This window comes from Alosa sapidissima, chromosome 2 (assembly GCF_018492685.1).
Source record: "Alosa sapidissima isolate fAloSap1 chromosome 2, fAloSap1.pri, whole genome shotgun sequence".
Classification (NCBI taxonomy): domain Eukaryota; kingdom Metazoa; phylum Chordata; class Actinopteri; order Clupeiformes; family Clupeidae; genus Alosa; species Alosa sapidissima.
Genome location: NC_055958.1, coordinates 28,305,590 through 28,324,600, shown reverse-complemented (window position 1 = coordinate 28,324,600; position 19,011 = coordinate 28,305,590). Strand labels below are relative to the sequence as shown.

At 41.2% G+C, this 19,011-nt stretch overlaps 1 protein-coding gene across 1 annotated transcript; it reads right to left on the bottom strand.

Annotated features, from left to right (window-relative positions):
• Positions 1-9,832: 9,832 nt before the first annotated feature.
• Positions 9,833-17,693, bottom strand: LOC121698605 (CD48 antigen-like). Its single transcript, XM_042080847.1, has 6 exons — positions 17,605-17,693; positions 12,191-12,283; positions 11,453-11,725; positions 10,821-11,057; positions 10,540-10,618; positions 9,833-10,283 (listed from the first exon to the last, which is right to left on the bottom strand). The coding sequence occupies exons 2-6, from the start codon at positions 12,240-12,242 to the stop codon at positions 10,184-10,186; spliced, it is 741 nt and encodes a 246-aa protein (XP_041936781.1). The 5' UTR covers positions 12,243-12,283; positions 17,605-17,693; the 3' UTR covers positions 9,833-10,183.
• Between the last annotated feature and the right edge of the window lie 1,318 nt (positions 17,694-19,011).

Here is a 19,011-nt window from a genome sequence, read left to right as displayed (position 1 = left end):
TAGTAAATGGAAAATCTCTACAGCAAAAGGCCAGTCTACTGCTACATGCATTTGGTTTGTTTCTGCCATTTATTAGTAATGATTTACACAGTTTGTTCACTACTTACTATTTACCTGAGCATTCAGTATTGTGCAATATAGCATACAGAAGGTGAGGGACATTTTGGGGGGAAAGAAGTGGTGCATTTTATCATTCAAACATGCGACTTTTCATGAAAATTTTATAATCCAAGATGGCCGCCACCATATGACGTCATTATATGCAAATTAGATATAAACATTTAATCTCTACATAAACTTTGGGTCATCCTTCATATTTCTCTAATTTACAGAAAGTCTCTATCTCTTATCACTTTTAAGATATAGCCTTTTGAAATGAAGATGTCAAAATTGATCGTTTCGGAAAAAAACCTCTGGCGCCTAAAGGGTTAAGTCCCGTTGTACCGAATTTTGGTTGCAGTTCCACCAGAGTTCCACTGGGGGCGATCGCCATGAGTGCAAAATGAATGGGAGTCAATGGAGCTAGACGGTCTTTTTCACCTGATTATCCTTGACAATTCTCAGATTTGATTGTAGTTTGTATAACTTCAAAATGGGTTATAGGTCAAAAGTTGAATGAAAAAGTACTTATGTCCTTTCGATTTCTTACAGGTTGGGTCGTTGTTAAAAAGCCTACCATAACACGCTAGCATTGTGCTAATGAATGACGTCAGACACGTTTGAAAGGCTTTTTAGTACAATTAAGCGAGGGGATTAGCTCAAATGGTAGAGCGCTCGCTTAGCATGCAAGAGGTAGTGGGATCGATGCCTGCATCCTACAAGAAACTATTATCTGGCAACATCTTATCATATGAGCAATTTTTTATCAAACCACTGCCTTCCAGTCCCTTTTAGGGAGTTCAACTCATTGATTAGGGCTATCCCCACAGGGATGACCCAATCTCCAAATATGCAGATGTACAAAGTGAGTGTTCCTTTTGTGGTGATGTAGATGAAACTTTAGTTCATTTATTCTTTGAATGTAAAAAACTGAATTGTTTCTTATTGACCTTAATAAGTACCTTTTTGATCATTTAGATATAATTACTCCCTTAGTATGAAAGATATTTTTTTCTATTATGAAAACCATGAAAAGAAATCCCTTGAATATGTAGTTAATTTCTTTATTTTGCAAGCAAAATTTTTCATTCACAAGCAAAAATAGCAAAAATCACAGCCTTCTTTCCCTTTATTTTCTTTAGAAATGGATACGCTTGTGGTAGTTAGAAACAACTCAAAAAATGATTGTCTGTTCCTGAGGAATTGTGGTGGAAAAAAGCCACTACCAGAACCTCCAATTAAACACTCTGAATCAATGTAATCCATGGAGAACAGTCTGAGATGAGAAGTAGCCGCTAAAGGCCTTTATTTCACAAATCCTCCAGTATACAGCTCCGAACACGCAGAGACTAAGTACAACCAGGCAGGAGATGTGAATGGATGGATATCCTCTGCAGCGGAATCCAGGAACCAGGCCTCAGGTGAGAAGATGCGCAAATTCTGAAGTCCACTCCCTTGGGAGCCAACTTTTATACCCGCTAAAGCTGGTGTTAGAACACCACCTTCTCAGTAATTTTGGCCAATCTTTGACCAGGTGTCTGCCCCATATGCAAATGGGAGACACCTCTTTAGCCAATCAGCGTTTACCCAGTTATTCATATTGGTGGATAAGTTTACCGTATTGTCCATAAACATAATGTGCACCATTTATTTGGTACCAGACGAGTCTATTAGATTACATACAGCAGGCCTGTTTCCTGTCTTGGCTCATGCACGACCTCATCCCTTGGTGCCTGACTGGCCATACATTCGTCTCCAGAAATTCACCACAAAATCCCAAGCTAAACAGTGGCTAGTTTTCATCAAAATCCCTGTCTTTTTTTTTTTTTTTTTTTTAGAAATGGAGATATAGCGTCTTTTATGAAATATGTGCTGTTTGAGCCTGTCACTTACATTTCTGGGTCAAAGGACTTGTGTAAGATAAATATTAGAGGTGTAAAGATTAACCGATACATATCGGTATCCGTTTTTAACGTGTAAGATACGGCTACATCGATACGTGAAACCCCATATCGGAATAAAACTGAAATGAACCGGTCGTTATACATGGGTTTCCCGTTTACCAACAAAACTAGATGCACGCGCAGCCGTGAGGCAGAAGACGCTTGGTGGCCGTCCACAACGTTATAAACTTAACCTAAATAGTCGGCTGCTGTAAGCTACAATCTGATTTTTTTGTATACCCCTGTTGTCTCAATGATAATAACATCTCATTTCAGACTATATTTCAAAGTTTGACGTTCATTTGGATTATTAATATATTATATATTAACATTGTATTTTGTCATTTTTGGCGAAGACATGCATTCCGTTAGGGATATTGAACATATTTAACATTCTCTAACCATCGTGATTTCGAATTGGTGTAGTTTTCAGCACAAAAACTCATTTTATTCTTTTGCTCTTTTGCATTGCTCTATGCTGTTCTATGGTGGTTTCTGCCTCTTGGTTGCGCACGCATGTTTTCGTGAGGTTCCATAGAAATCCATGTATACAGCTCTGGTTGCAACAAATCACTCATTATCATAAACTGTTTGTGAGTGTTAAAAGGTTTCTCATTTTTACAAATGTCATGTTTAACGTCGAGAAGACATAAGTATGCCTACATCGCCTTCTCCGATAGCCGTCACCGTGTAGCCTACGATTAGGCTACTTATTGAGACATTGGCTAAAAATGACAACTTCTTGGTTATTTTAATCTCGTGATCAGACTGTGTCTATTGTTAAATGTTTAACTGATGACTAATGCCCAAAGGAAAAAAAGACCAGACACACATAGATTTTGTTTATCAATTCAAGAGTTGTTTTCTCTTTCATAAAAAAGCGAATCAGACATCTCAATATTACAGTAAAAATATACAATTTCTATTAAACATCTAACATCTTTGGTTATATTGGGTGTGTTCGAAACTGAAGACAGCTGCCTGCTACATTAGTACAGCGGGTAACCATGAAAATTGTGCACTTTCTGAAAGAAACATGAAACTTCTACCATAGTTAGGTTATACCATGAGGTTTATTTTCAGATTGGGAGGGAAGTCAAATTTGACCTCTGAGGCCCGGGAGAGGTCAAATCCAAGATGGCCGCCAATAATATTCAAAAGTGCCTCACGTTGGAACCAAACAGAGTAGAAAAACACTTAAAGTGTCATTTCCCACTAACTTTTGGGTGCCCATTCTGTATCTGATAACTTTGAAACCACCAGAGTTCAAGAAAATGCATTTATGTAAAGGTCAAGGTAAACAAAACATCAAAATATTCATTTTTTATGTATCCCAATTAATTTCTTTGTTGTCGCCGTATTATTCAGTTATTAGTTGTTATTTCATGAGATTTGTGGCTAATTTAATTTCTTCACAGCACAGAATTATCCACAGGTGACCCCCCTAGACCATTTTCACAGACCACCTGCAATACCACCGCTGGTTGAAAAAACCCTGCTTTAGAGAGTTGTTGCTACAGGCCACAGTACGCACAATGTAGAGAGCACTTCAACCGACATATTCTAACAGGTAAACAGATTGACTATGAACAAACAATATTATTACATAATTACATAATATTATTCATGTTGCAAATTAATTTAACCATAGCCAGGAAGGAGTTTTCCTTGGTAGTTAGCTTTTGAGGTAAAAATCATGGACATTGATCAAAATAATTATCCTAGCTAAACTAGAAGATAGTCTGGAACATTTATGTGAGCTGAAGCTAGTTTAATGATTGAACAGAGTATATTGTAGATATGTCATCTTGGTAATGTGAAATTTGTTATGGCTGAAATAGGTAGGTTGAGACCTTTTTTAATGGGAAGTAAGTGTGTGTCCGATGCATCCTAGGTGGTGGGGACAAAGCTCACATAGCTCCATTGCTAGGTTCATGCTACTAGCATTGTCATGGATGGTGCATAAAACATTGAGGTCCCATTTCTCGATTGTCTCTCTCAGACTCTGGGCAATATTTACAGCAGTGTGTCACTCAGGCATCACGGTGGTTCACATCACTCTTGACTTTAACTCCCAGCTGTCAGTGATGTAGTGAGCTGTTATGGTTATGTAAGGATCGTACATGATGTCAACCCGTAGTGAGGGAAACACTGAGGTCTTTCATCTCCTCCATAATCGTTGCTCTGACAGTGTTGTATTGGTGCGTGATATTGCTCCAAACTGTGCGGTGACGAGACGAGGGATTGTGTAGCCTGGCTCAAAATACCTGATGATGTCCTTAAAGCCTTCCCCAGAGAGTGGATATAGGGCGGACATCCTTAACAACGAAGTTGACCAGCAAATCTGTGATTTTTCGCCCTTCGTCATTAGGCGCTTTGAAAAATCGATGGTTGTCTGCCTTCCTGATGATGATGCAGTGCTAGCATGGCAATGGTCGCTGTTGGCAGTGGGCAGGCTTGGAATTTCACCATTTTAGGCGCAAGGCCACTTGGCCTTCAGTTAGGCATATTTGGTGCGGGGCACAAAGGCCACATGTCAGGGCACCAAGGCCAAAGTTAACTATACAGTAGCCTATAAAAATGTTCAAAGTTGTATTTAGCCTATTCACAGCAGTAGACCTGCATCACTGTATGAAACATTACAAAAACATGAAACATGACATATTACATAGAACTGTAAATCATCTGATCATCTAATATCTACAGATATCTAGGCTATATTTAACATTTATTTTAGATTTGACCCATTGTGAAATCATGTATTAAACAATTTAAGCACAGCTCAGCTTTAAGAAGTACTCAATTAGCCTAGATGCATGCTTAGCATTTTGATCATTAAGGCTACTTTCTTTTAGTCAGTTTTCCTCTGATTTTAATATTTGCCTATATCTAGGCGATATTTGTAACATTTATTCTGTATTTGGCCAGTTATGAAATCATGTAGAACAATTGAAACACATTGTAAAACTTAAAGCCCAAATTTGGAGACATCCATGCTGCAAATTCAAAACTGGATTACTCTTTACACCTTTGTGTTCGGTAAGGTCTGCTGTTTATTCTGATATATGGTTTGTCATGTGTTGAACAAAGGGTTCGTGAAGTATTCCACCGAGATGAATGGGTAGGGAGATGGGCGCTTATGAAACTTATATGAACCTTAAGTAGAATTTATGATTAAATTGAATCATATTTTTTACTTTTCTCGCGAACTGTTCACCACAGCAATTAGCGGCTATTGGGATGGGTTGACATGGACCTTTAAGACCAACATACAAAAAAGATTGTCTTCCTAGGCCCTACGGTTCTCGAGATATTCACTGAAAACTGTGAACTGTGTGTGCCACCTACAGGCCACTTGGTGTACAGTAACATAAATCAACTTATTGTATGGCCCCCCATGAACAGAATTCCAAAAAACTTGGCATGCATTCAGAGGGTGTCATAATGATCCTACACTTCCAATTTCGTGCAGTTTTGACCATGTCAAGTCAGAGATACCTGCGATTACAACATCTCATTTTTGCTTTTTAATTTTTAACTAGGTGGCGCTATACAGTAGCCTACCCTCCAGAATTATTGGCACCTCTGCTAGTTGACTAAAAACCGGTATAAAAAACAATCTGTTGGTGATTTATTGTAATCTCACAATGACATAAAATAGGAAAGATCCAACCTTGAAGGGAAGCAAATTTATTTTGAGAAAAAAGAAAATCTAATAAAGAAATAAATATTTTTAACTAAAACACGTTGCTCACAATTATTGGCTAGAAGTATAATGTAATAGTGTTATTTGATGTTATTTTCCGTGATATTTTAGAGGAGGCTGAGCTTCCCCTGTAGCCTTAGAGCAATCGCCTCTTTTGCATTATCGTTTCATTGTCATCCCATTATTTTTGCCATACAAGACATATAATCATGAAATCATTTAAGAATCACTTTCCCTACTAAAAGTTCACAAGAGGTCAAAATAAGATACTGGGCACAAATCTAGCGATTTTAGAAAAGTGTATAGTGTGTGTATTTCATGAGAAGGTCCATATTTCATGCATCCACAGCTAGTGTGACAATAAATCCAGTTTTGACAGAAATAGCACCTTTGGTATTGTTCAACAAAGCAGGACAAATCACAAAAATTTGGAAACTCGCCCTGGAAGACCAGTTATCGATACCCTTACCAAACCTATCTCCAAATATATTGATTACTTTCTCAAACCATTCTACCTTCACTTCCAGCATACAGGACATAGAGTGGATGTAGAGTCACTTTTCACCTCACCTCTGTTTACACTATGGATGTAGAGTCACTTTACACCTCAATTGTACATGAAGAAGGGTTAGAAGCACTAGAGTATTTTTTGAGGTTGAGACCACAAACAGAACCCCAACCCCCCCCCCCGTACATTTTCTCCTATTTAACAAGATGGACTCTAAATCATAACATCTTCATCTTTCAAGATCGCCTAGTCAGACAAGCAAAAGGGTGTGCAATGGGAGCTTGCTAGTCCTCTTATGCAGGGTTATATATGGGTAAATGGGAACAAGACTTTGTATTTAATCCCACCAAACATTGCTTCTGCAATAAGATAATCTATTGTGGCAGGTACATAGATGATGTAATTTTACTGTGGGCCGGATCTGAATCTGAACTTTTGTCTTTCCATGAATATTTTAATAGCACACATGAAAACATCAAATTGTCTCTGAAATTTGACAAACAAAGGATCTGTTTTCTGGATCTGGAAATATCTAAAGATGGGGAGGGGTTTTTTACTTTCCCCTAGAAAGCCTACCTACCGTAACACCATTTTACATGCCAAAAGTTTTCATCCTTAGACGCCTTAAGGATAACATACCCTATGGCCAATTCCAGAGGCTTAGAAGAATTTGTGATGAAATTAATGATTTTGATACAAAGGCTACAGAGATGGAAAAAAAATGTTCAGAGAGGTTACAAGATGACAGTCCTCCAAAGTGATAAGAATAAAGCAAGGAATCTAGAATGACCGTCCCTTTTAGAAAGTGGGAGTTCTAGACAAGGCTCTGAAAGGGGTTTTTCCACTAAATTTAGTACAAAAGCACACCTCATTAGTCTATTAGCCTAGAAATCAGACGCACCGGCTAGTCTAGCAACTCTCTGTTGGCTTGTGAGCTCGAAAAATTAAACTTCTATCAGGCCAATCAAATCGTGTATAGAGTCGTTAGGCAGGCTTAACATAATGATTGATGGCAGAGTTGCAACGGTTTGGCTTGAATTCCCTGCTACTTGAAAACAAATAAGATGGATGTTGCTGTTGGCGAACAGTGTGACACTAGTTAAGCTATTATTAAGTTGGCAAAAGTTTGAACTAGCCAACTAGCTCCACTGGTGGGAAACGCATGGGACTCATAGCGCTGTCCTATTGCGTGCAGAGGGAATTTGAAAGACAATTGATTATCCCGCCCCTCGGACTGAGCACTGCGAACGGTGAGTGCCCAGACCCTACATTTTAATGTGGGTCTGGCTCGTCAGGCTAGGAGTCTATTACAATGCAATGTTGTTTTGAGAAATGTTTTTTTGGAACCCCCCATATTTAGCTTTAAACATTCACCTATTTTGAGTGATAAACTTGTTCAGAGCTACTGTACTTGCCAGCACCTTCAAAAGAAATACTTGACTGTCAGTTAGACCCTGTGGAAGTTTCAAATGTGGTTAATGTACTGTAATCACTGCCATAATGTGGTCATTTGCAAAAAATTTCAGACAAAACATATTAAATAAATAATTTTATGAACTGTAAAACATATTTTGTTATTTACAAGTTAGAATGTCCTTTATGCAATGTGTTTTACGTTGGCAGGACTAAAAGCCGACTACAGGATAGAGTCTCAGAACATAAGTATGCCATAAAAACCAAAAATGACAATTACCCAATGGCTCGTCATTTTAAGGACAATAATAGTGTCCCTTCAATCCTAAGGGCAATTGGCATTGATCACATACAATCTATACATCAAAACTATATGGGGAGGCAATAGATTAAAACAACTGAATCAACGAGAGAGTTTTTGGATTTTCATGTCATCCTCCTTGTGTGACAGACAGTGAAGCTCACCTAGCAGGAGTGATGCACTAGGCATGCTTACCAATCAGAAGTGGCCTTAACTTAAAGTGAAATTTGGAATACTAAACTGAAGCTCTGAACCGACTTTCAAAAATGATATCGCAAATCAAATCGCAATTTGATTATAAATGCTGAAGTCAAAAACTCATCCCAAAGAGAAAACTCAAAAGTCTGGCAGAGTTCCATGCAATGGTTTATTCCATGACATGAATATCAAAATAATAGATGTGACGAGATTAACCATTTGGACAGAGTTGCAAGCTGCACAATAAAAATTGTAACCTTTACGATTAGTTCAAATTGTGATTTTGATTTAAAAATCAAGTAATCGTGCAGCCCTAGTTGCCCCCAAGGCCCCTCTTAAGGAGGCCAGGAAACAGTCCGACAGTGTCCTGAACCATTCACTCACTTAGCCCCTGAGGCTTATTGATATGAGCCTACGACACAGTGGAGAGCACAGTCCTGTCAGGAGCCACAAAGCGCTTTCAGATATAACCTCCGGAGTACATGCGGAGGTTTGTCAAACGGAGGTCCTACCCTTCGGATGATTCAGATATGATGCTAACCTGCGGACCTAATACTGACCTTACACGGACGTATGTGTGAACGACATACACGCACATTACAGAATCTCCGTGTGGTTGTCGAGTGAGGGGTGGGGGCTTGTAGAGTTCACAAGATGCGAGATATGACGCAGAATATATGCGGCCGCTGCCTGTCACAGCTGCTTTTTGTTTACAACGTGTAGCCTATGCATTATGTAGGCTAAAGAAGACAAATCTATTGTGCGTAGGCTAATACTTGAAGTAGGCTAGTCAAGTAAGCAAACAGTATTTGTATGTGTGCTTCGAATAAACACATTTATCTGTTTTCAACGTTATGTACCAGAATTACTTGGCTAGCCTATAGAACCCCACATCTGGTTTGCGTTGGAGAGAGAGCATGCACAAACTTTATGGTAGGCTACCAGCCAATTCAGTAGGCTAACTCAAGACTGCAAGGCTATCATACAACGTTTTTAAGCAATAAACAAAATACTAACATAACAGTGAAGTTGTTCGTTTTTTCATGGTTTATTTTTTCCAAAAGCATCCTCTCCCCATGTGTCTATTGCTTTTACGTAAGGAGCTTGTAACAAAGTTGGCTTTTCTTCGTTTTCATTTTCTCTAGGCATATATGCTCAACAAATATCAGCGAGCTCAGCGAGGTATCAATGAACAGAAAACCGTGTTGGCTAACAATTTATTAAATACTCCTGTTATCGTCGCTGTAGGCTACTGCCTTTTTAGCGCCTTCTGCTTATGGTGATTCAGTCTTTTGAATTTGTTTGGCCTTGCCATGCAATTGTAAGCTACAACGTCTCTTGCCATTCCCTTAATGTGTTCTATCAAAATGTTGTATGCCCTCATGGACAGTATCTCCGTGATGTCTGCATCTTTCCAGGTCGGAGATTTTCTGGACAGCATAATGCCACTCCATCATAACACTGCATTTAAGTCAGATCTAACCACATGGACGCACGAAAGAAACGTCACCAACACGCCCTCTCACTAGGTGTGAATCTTAACCGCATGTTCTATGCTTCATTCAGACACAGCACATTTACATAATGTCCGGAGGAAACACTAGGGGGGGAGTAGTATAAACACCGGGTGAATTCGGACTTCCACATGACCGGTTATGTCGTTCAGATATACGGCCCCACCGTTTAACATCGGCAGAACCTCCGGTCTTACACGTATGTCTGAAAGCGCTTACAGTCTCTGAATCATCAGGGCTGGAACACAATAGCAGGGTAGTGGCCTCCTGATGGCACAGAGGACCCTCAGTGTTGAGTCTCCAAGCTGTTAACAGAGAGTCCCTGATGTCAGCTGGGATGCTGAAGATCCCCAACGTGTGAGCACGGCCTTGTTTGCCAGCGGCTTCACTCCTCCAACACACCCGGGCTCTCAGGCCACTGTTGGGGAGCTGCAATGGTGACCTTTCTGGCCGATGACCACCGAGGCAGAGACACTCTTGGCTGCTGTAGCCGTCCCTCAGTTAGACAGGAACGGTGGAGACCTGTTTGGTCCCAGGAAAGAAGTGTAGACTCATCCACCTGTGGCCAACTCCATCAATCGGTGTCCGCCTGACACAGCACCTTTAACATACAAAACATATGACATCACTACGTCTTGCCCAAAATACTCTATTCCTATTTTCCAGAATGATATAAAAGAGTTTGCAATGCTACTGTAATACATTTATAAACATATTTGAATTTACCTGATGAAGGTGTAAGACCGAAACGTTGTATTTGCTAAATAAATAATTGCTTGCAAAATGGGCAATGTGCGGGATTCTTTCTAAGCTCCTAAACATATCTGTTGCAATGAGCAAAACAGTAGTAAACATACCTCCACATTAGTAGTGAGATCACTAGTGTGAGGAGGGCCAATGTTACCCAAACCATCAAATGTTTTCTGCCAATGGATTCTGAAAATAAATAATATCATTAAGTAAACACCTCTGTCTTTTACATATTGTGATGACATGTGCTGCTCTGTCAGGGTTATTTTAGAATATATTGACACAACCATTTCAGCACTGGTGTGTGGCAGGCTTTAGATTTCCCCCATGATATTCTAGAACATCATACAAGGGCATTCTCAAACTCAGATATGGTCTCTTCACTAACCTAACATGTCTCTCTCTGAGATGCTGTTGGTTTTCCAGCTCACTGGATTACTGGAGTTGCAGGTGTAGATCACATTCAGATGTTCACTCCTCTCCACAACCCAAACTGGACCAGACTCCTTTCCCCCTTTGCTATCTGTCCAGCTGACCTCAGTCTTTTCCTTATCCGCCCCTGTACAGTTTAGGGTGCAGCTAGTGGAGTTGCAGTGTGGAATAATAATGGGCTTCTGGACAAGATCTGCAAAAATGTAAAATAATTTTAATGTAACTGAGTCTGCCTCACTCACAGTGAACTTCTAATATTAAAGCAACACAATACAAGAGTTGCTACTTATTCATTGTCATCCATTTTCAACATCTTTAGGCTATTGTCATTTTTCAGTGTTGGAACACAGCTCTAAAGGTATAGCCAGTCCGTCAAAGTGGCCACTAGGTGGCATTACTTGCACAGTATAAGTTATAGTGCAATACTAGGTATTCCAGGCACACAGTAACAATGACAGACATCATTGTCTCCACTACTAAGTCAGTGGAACATCAAAATGAGTTTGAAGTCATCTCTAGGTTAAAGAAATAACATTGTGTTGCTTTAAAAACAAACAAACAAACAAACAACTCCCAAATCTTACTCACCAAAAACAACAACCTGGTAGACAAGTGCTGTGTCAAGGCCGTCTGCATTAAACTTGTATGAGCCCATAGCATTCAGCTGAAGGTCTGATATGGTTAGAGAAAATGTTTTATCGTCCAGCACCATGTTGTCATGAAGGCACCCTGGTGGCTCCCCTTGATACAAATGAGCAATGACTGTGTTGTTGTGTATCCACTGAACATTGTCTAAATGTATGTCTGGTTTGTCTACAGGCAGAGTGATGGATTGTCCTCTCCCTCCATGCACATCAGCATCTGTAGAACAGGATTAGAGTGAATTTAACTGCAGGTCTAACAACCTTCATGGACCGCTCTGTGTCTCAATAACACAGGAGATAGAACACAAGGGAAATCAATTTAACATGAGATAAACATGTTGATCAATTCTAGGACCAATATGCAAACAAAAGTAATAGTAAAACACCACATCAAAGATAACAACCCGAAGTAGCCAAGAGCCACAGTCTAGATGTGAGTAATTGGGTGAGTAAGAGATGTTGTAAGAAATGCTGTATCTCCCTCCACACTCTAGTGTTACACTGACATGTTTTCTACCTTGTGCTCATCTTTCCAATAACATACCTACACACACACACACACATTACACACACACACACATACACACACAGGCGATAAAAGGGGTAAGGGAGTGGGGGATGAAAATGTGAAAGGAAGATGGAGAAAGGGAGGGAGGGATGACTGAGGAGGAGTGGGTCTTACTTCCAGTGCTGATGAGGAGTCTAGTCAAGACCAGCAGGAACAGGAGGGTCATCTTGGGTGTCTCTGCTCGATCTGTCACAGCTGGGACAGCACCTGCATGACCACACAGACAGGAGAAGTTGGCAACTGTAAACATTAAATTTCTCCTACACACAGAGAAGTATGTGAGGCAAACATAGAGGCACACACACCTACACACACACACACACCCTCCCCATGCTCACAACTCTCAGAAAAATACAACAGGTGGACCACAAAGCAGAAACACATACCATAAGGTCATAACAATTCAGAATAAATAGCAAAAAAAGAAATTACAGAGATCACACAACAGGAAGACAAGATGCTCGTCAATGAAATCCTATGAGTTAGTCAGAGAGTTTGACCTGTAAGGTGTAAACGACTGAATGAAATCTAGGGCCCTATCATGACAGTCAAAAGCACATCGTCACTTGTCAAAAGCTTCTTCAAATTTAGTAGGATGTCCAGTCCACATTGGGAGGGTTTTCGTTATCAAACGTCGGGCGCATGGTGCAACAAGGTGTTCCTAGGTTTTTTAATCAGTCATGGGTGTGTTTGGAGCGTATAACATCATTTAAACCAATGAGAATGACATCTGCCTTTCCCTTTACCGGCGCAAAGCGCGATGTCAAATAAATGCATCGGTATTTTGACATTCAACGGTGCATTTGAAGGAGGCTGCTTGGGAGACCGTATGGAATTGTCATTCCACTAAACCATGCTTTACTAAAACCTAGCATAGCCTTCACGCATTTGAACTCTATTATTTGAACTCATTGGCAAAATGAAACTAACTTCACCATGGTGTCAGTCAACGACAAGACAGTTATATGCAGTTACTTTCACTATTGACTGACAATGGGTTACCATCGAAAACATAGGCTGGAAAAAGCAACACTTACCCTAATATTGCTCAAATGACTAAATAAAAAAACATTTATCCTGCAGAGGAGTTGCTTATCTTGTGACAGTGCGTCTTCAGCTGTGCTCCATACGTGTCTCTCGCCTCTCCCCTATCACTTTTAACCGTCATTACCAATTTGCAAATGATGGTGAATAACTACTCATCATGAGATGTACAGTATTTCGTAATATCTTTATTCTAATTATGTTTCCCATTGTAATCGTGTTGCATGGATGTGCGCTGGTGTGCCTTCATGAATGATAGCAGTGGCGTAACAAACCAATGGTGGGTAGTGTGGTCACAATACCAAAATTATGACTTCGATACGATACCTGCCATAAATATCACGATGCTCGATACTGAAACGTTACTACGGCGAAATCCTAAGATATCTGGAAAAGAAAGGACTCATACCTCCTCCAAGTGTATTTAGTAATTTGTGTTGAATTCGGTGCACTTTTGTAGTGTGCAGGTCAATTCTGGGTTCTAAACTTCCTACATAATTATTATTTTTATAGTCAGTAAAATAGTAGGCCTACTTTGTGTGATTAAGTCCTTTATTTTTTGTTATAGTTCATTTACATTGTGTTGTGTTTTGCCAATAAAGTAGCTTTAAATAGCCAAACTAGGCTAGATCAAGGTCAGTGTTGAAATTACTGCATGCAAATCACTGAATGCTATGCAGAGGGGCCTAATCTTTAGGCCATCTGATGTACAGTATAGGCTTCCCTAGGCCTTCCCGTGTTCATGGGATTTCTTTGACAGTTGCAAAGTTGCGAAGTTCCAACCTCTCAGGTCTTCGTCAGATAGGCCTACACCATTACCTGTTGCAATATGTCTGTGTGCATTCCTACATTAGCCTACGTCTATTTCTTTGATAACATGATTTGCTACCACGTAACAATAACCCGCTATTATTATTAGGACTCAACACGCTTTGATGCTGTGGGCTTTAATTAGCGCATTTCGGGTAGCCTATCCTACATCTGGACAATACTTATTGAACAAATTGCAGTCTACATGCCATGACAAATATTACCAGTAGTAGGCTACTGACCGAACATGAAATAGATTGTTTACAAGTTATGGTAATGTTATTCTGGCGTGAACATTGCGCTTTCATCACGTTAGCACCCTATGATTACAGATCGTTATGTCTCGTCAAAATTCATTGATGAAGGAAGGTTCGCTTTATCCCAGAGAACCATACTCGTTTCACTTAGGCTAGACTAAAACAGAAGAGAAGAACTTGCCACTAACCATGTAGTCGTGTTTTCTATAGCATATTCGTTAACCTGTCGTTCTTTAAACAAAAATGTTGGGATATGTCTGCGAGGTGTTTAGCCAAGTTCCATGCGTAGCCTACTGCTTTTAAATGACTTTGAAACATATTTCACAAACGGGCCTCTGTGTACCTGATGGCTTGCCTTCACTATTCGTGATGTATCCGAAATAGTTGCAGATTTCACTTCACCTTTTGTTTTATCCACAAGGCCGAGGACTGTCGGCAAAGAACTACTGTATGCTGACGTTGGCTGCGCACTCACTCACTCAGAGCTGCCTGCTTGACACGCCCACTTGCCTAAATGCGTGCAAGGAGCAGTGAGAGCAGCAGTTCACGCAGACACAGAACGTTAATTTTAATGAAGTATCGATTCTAAAAACGTCGGAAATCGCATCGTTTTTTGCGTGAAGGCATCGTGATACCCTTTTAGTATCGATACACCGTGCAACACTAATGGTGGGTCCAGGTGCAAGTGCGCTCAGCGGGCCCCATACTTACATTCTTTGGCCCAGGATGAATTATCTCTGATACATGCAATACACATTAAGGGTGACTTCAATTGTTTATGCAAAGGGCCTGAGGCACCAAAGTAGTTTAGTAGTTACAGATTACAATTTCAAATAAAAAACACACGACTACATAGGATCCATTAAATGTGAAAACATTAAAAATAATTTTATTAACAGCCTGCAGGCCAGGGTAATCTAATATTACTGCATTAACATCAACTCGTATGGAATTATGGGAACACTCAATGCGCCTTTTCAACCCTCTGCTGAAACTGCAAGCGTAGATTGCTTGCTTATAAACTCGCACTGCACAGAAACAAAACTTAATGTAGCCTAACTTATTTAACCATGCAGAAACCAAATAAAATCATTCATATGCATACAATCCTCAATATGCGTGAATTAGGCCACTAGAAAAAGGACATCTTACGAGCCTATCGTTGTGCAAAATCGTCAACGATGTTCCCAATATTTAATGCTCTGGCTCTCGTATTTTCAATTGACAGGATAGCTAACCCACCCCTAAGTTTGAGTTTGGAAAAAGATCGCTCAGCTGTTGCAACAGTCAAAGGCAATGTCAGAAACAACATGAGAGCAGTACACCCTTTCCCCTTGCTCTTTACGCTCCTGCCGCTTCTTGCAGCCGCTCTTGTGTTTGAAGGGCATTTTGGTCGGAACGATGACTGAAATGTGCAGCCACCATCCATTCAAAAATCACAACAAATCACTTAGCCTACCCAGAAATCCTTGCTGCATCTCAGTAGAAAGAAAGATACTCTGGCGAAACAGTATGACGACAAGATGGTAATTTGATTTAGCCGTTTTTATTTGATAGTTTGATTCTTAATGGTGAAATTCTAAAAAAAAAAAAGGAGGCAGGGCGGGGGTAGCGACGGGGCCCGGGAGGTCACGGGCCCTGGTGCGACTGCACTTGCTGCTATAGTTACGCCACTGGTAACACTTCAGAATGAATGATATAAAATAAATGAGACAGAAACAGAGATATGAGTTTCAATCAACAAGAAGATAAGACTCTGCATAACTCAACTCACAAGGTGGACCACAAAGCACAAACATACCATAATCTCATGTAACACTTCACTTTCAATAAATCAGTCCACAACAGTCCACAAAACGATATAGCTCCCAAGGCTCTACAGGTCGACGTTACCCTCTTGGTCACTAGCTGGAGCACCGCAAGCTCCCGAACTAGCAGCTATGACTCCATCACACTCTCGACTGGCAGCTGACGCTCTGGAAGTTCTTCAGTAGCTGACGGTGTAAATCCGGCCGCTGTGGTCGTGTTCCAAGGTCGTCAGACAGCGCTGGCAGCTCTCGTCGGCTGTGAGGGCTGGTCCCGCTGGTCGCCTGCATAGGTCCCGCGCCGGGCCAGAAGGTCCTTCAACCCCCGCAGTGGCGAGCTCAGCGAGCTGGCTAGTCCTTAAAAGGACCATTGGAACATCTGCTGAGCTTCGCCGCCATTTTGCTGGTCTGGTCTGGTCTTCCGCCTTCTTCTCCATCTTGATCTGGCGTAGATCTTCGCCGCCCGGGAGGGGCAAATCCCACTTCTGACACCAATGTAGCGATCCCACCTTCAGACAAGATTCACCTTTGGCCAGGGCAGCCATATATTGGGACAAGAAGTCTCAGACACAATCAGACATACAGATAACTACATAGGGCAACACAGGGGTAGTCTCAGCCGTACATGTAACACACAATAAGGGTTTACCACACACATCAACACGAGGATAAACACATGAGGTACAACCAAAGAGACTAACACGCTAACAAATACACAACATGGTAAACGTAACTAAAACTATTATAACCGACATTACACATTCTAGCATTCACTCGCACTGCATTCTGGGAGACACTCATTCAACGTTAGACATGTACATCCACCGACGCTACAATACCATAATCTCATAGAACACTTCAGAATAAATGACAAAAAATAAATGACAGAGATGGGAGTTTTCATATGACCTCATGCCGACAGAGCTTCAGGTGTCTCATAAACCACATCCTCCTTTCCCCGCAAGACCTCTTCCCTCACCAGTGAGATTGCAAAATGACAAACTAGACATGTTATGTGTGATGAGAGAGAGAGAATCCTTCAACAGGTGAATTGTGCAATGCCATCTTCACCACACATTCATCTTTTGCACAGTTATACAGAATTTACACACATAAGAACACACACAAACACATACACATAGACTTGAAATTGTTGTATGTGCAAATAAAATCACACACACATACACATTTTTTAATTAATTAATTTATTGTGCTTATATAGCGCCAAAACATTACACATGTATCATGGCGCTTTACAGAATGTAGGCAATCAGAGAAAAAGAAAAGAGGGAGAAAAGAAAAGGAAGAAAGAAAGAAGGCCCATGGGTAACAGGGGCGAGGAAAAACTCCCTAGAATTGGAGATACATATAGGAAGAAACCTATACAACACATACACACAGAAATGGGAAAAAAGTTTACCCCCCTACACACGCGCACACACACACACACACAATAAAAACAATGGACTGATATGACCTCTATTTCACACAGATGTGAGTTGCACTATCAGATAATCAAAGGAAAGCCCTGCCAGAAGGAAGTCATTGAATTTAAACAAGAACTTTTCACACAGACATTGTCAACCAGTAACTCTACATCTCAGACACTTACAGATTTGATGTACTGCGGAATGAGGAACGGAAGGTTTGATGCTGTCACCGGCCTGTGTGATCTTCCGTGCATGTGTTACTGTCTCCGTGGTCGGCTCAGCCAAGAGTGTGCTGATTGTGCTGTGTGTGTCCCTCCTCATGCATCAGGCCTCAAAGACACTCCACCCCCTCCTCTCTCCTTCTCATTCAAACACCCATTCAACATGAATCCTGTCTGAACCAGCTTTTTGGTCTTGTTTCCTGTCCACCCCCCCCCCCCCCCCCCATGTCTGTGAGGTTATCACTAAATTGTATCTTTCTGAGCTTGTCATGTACAATGCTTTATATGCATGTCACAACCCCCCCAACCACACACACACACACACCCACATGATCTTGTGTCTTACTGGCACAGGAAGTGATGTGGAAGGGTAATAACCTTCCCTGGCCGTTCTGAATGCAGATGTGGTACATGATGCAGGTCTTTGCAACAGTCAAGCTACATTTTCTAAGAAGCTTGCCCAACACTGACCGCACCCCCAGGATCTTGTGTCTTACCAGCACAGGAAGCAATTTGGAACCACAAGGGTAATAACCTTCCTGGCCGTTCTGAATGCAGATGTGGTACATGATGCAGGTCTTTGCAACAGTCTCTCACTCTCTCCATGAAGAATTTTTTATTTGTACTGACAATACTCGGTGACCTCGAGAAACAGAGATCTATATGAACAATTGCTAGATTTCACCTTTAAGCTTCATTTAGGCTACATTCAAGCTACATTTTCTAAGAAGCTTGCCCAACACTGACCGCACCCCCAGGATCTTGTGTCTTACCAGCACAGGAAGCAATTTGGAACCACAAGGGTAATAACCTTCCTGGCCGTTCTGAATTCAGATGAACATGTGGTACATGGGCCGTGATACAGGTCTTTGCATAGATTTAGAGTTTTGAGAATGTTCCCGTGTTCCCATAGATCTTTTCCTGCCTTGTTCAGATGTAGCCATCCTTGTTCACCCCTTCATGCTCCTCTCCCTCCACCTCCCTCTCTCCCTCCACTCTCCCTCCACCTCCCACTCTCCCTCTACCTCCCTCTCTCCCTCCACCTCCCACTCTCCCTCTCTCTCCCTCCACCTACCTCTCTCCCTCCACCTCCCACTCTCTCCCTCTCTCTCCCTCCACCTCCCTCTCTCTCCCTCCACCTTCCTCTCTCCCTCCACCTTCCTCCTCCTTTCTCTCCCTCCACCTCCCACTCTCCCTCTCCCTCCACCTCCCTCCTTTCTCTCCCTCCACCTCCCTTCTCTTCCTCTCACTCTGTCCCACAACTTACAACTCTCAACTCTCAGAGGAACACAACACAACTCACAACAGGTGGACCACAAAGCAAAGACATACCTCACAATAAGTCGCATAACACTACAGAATAAATGA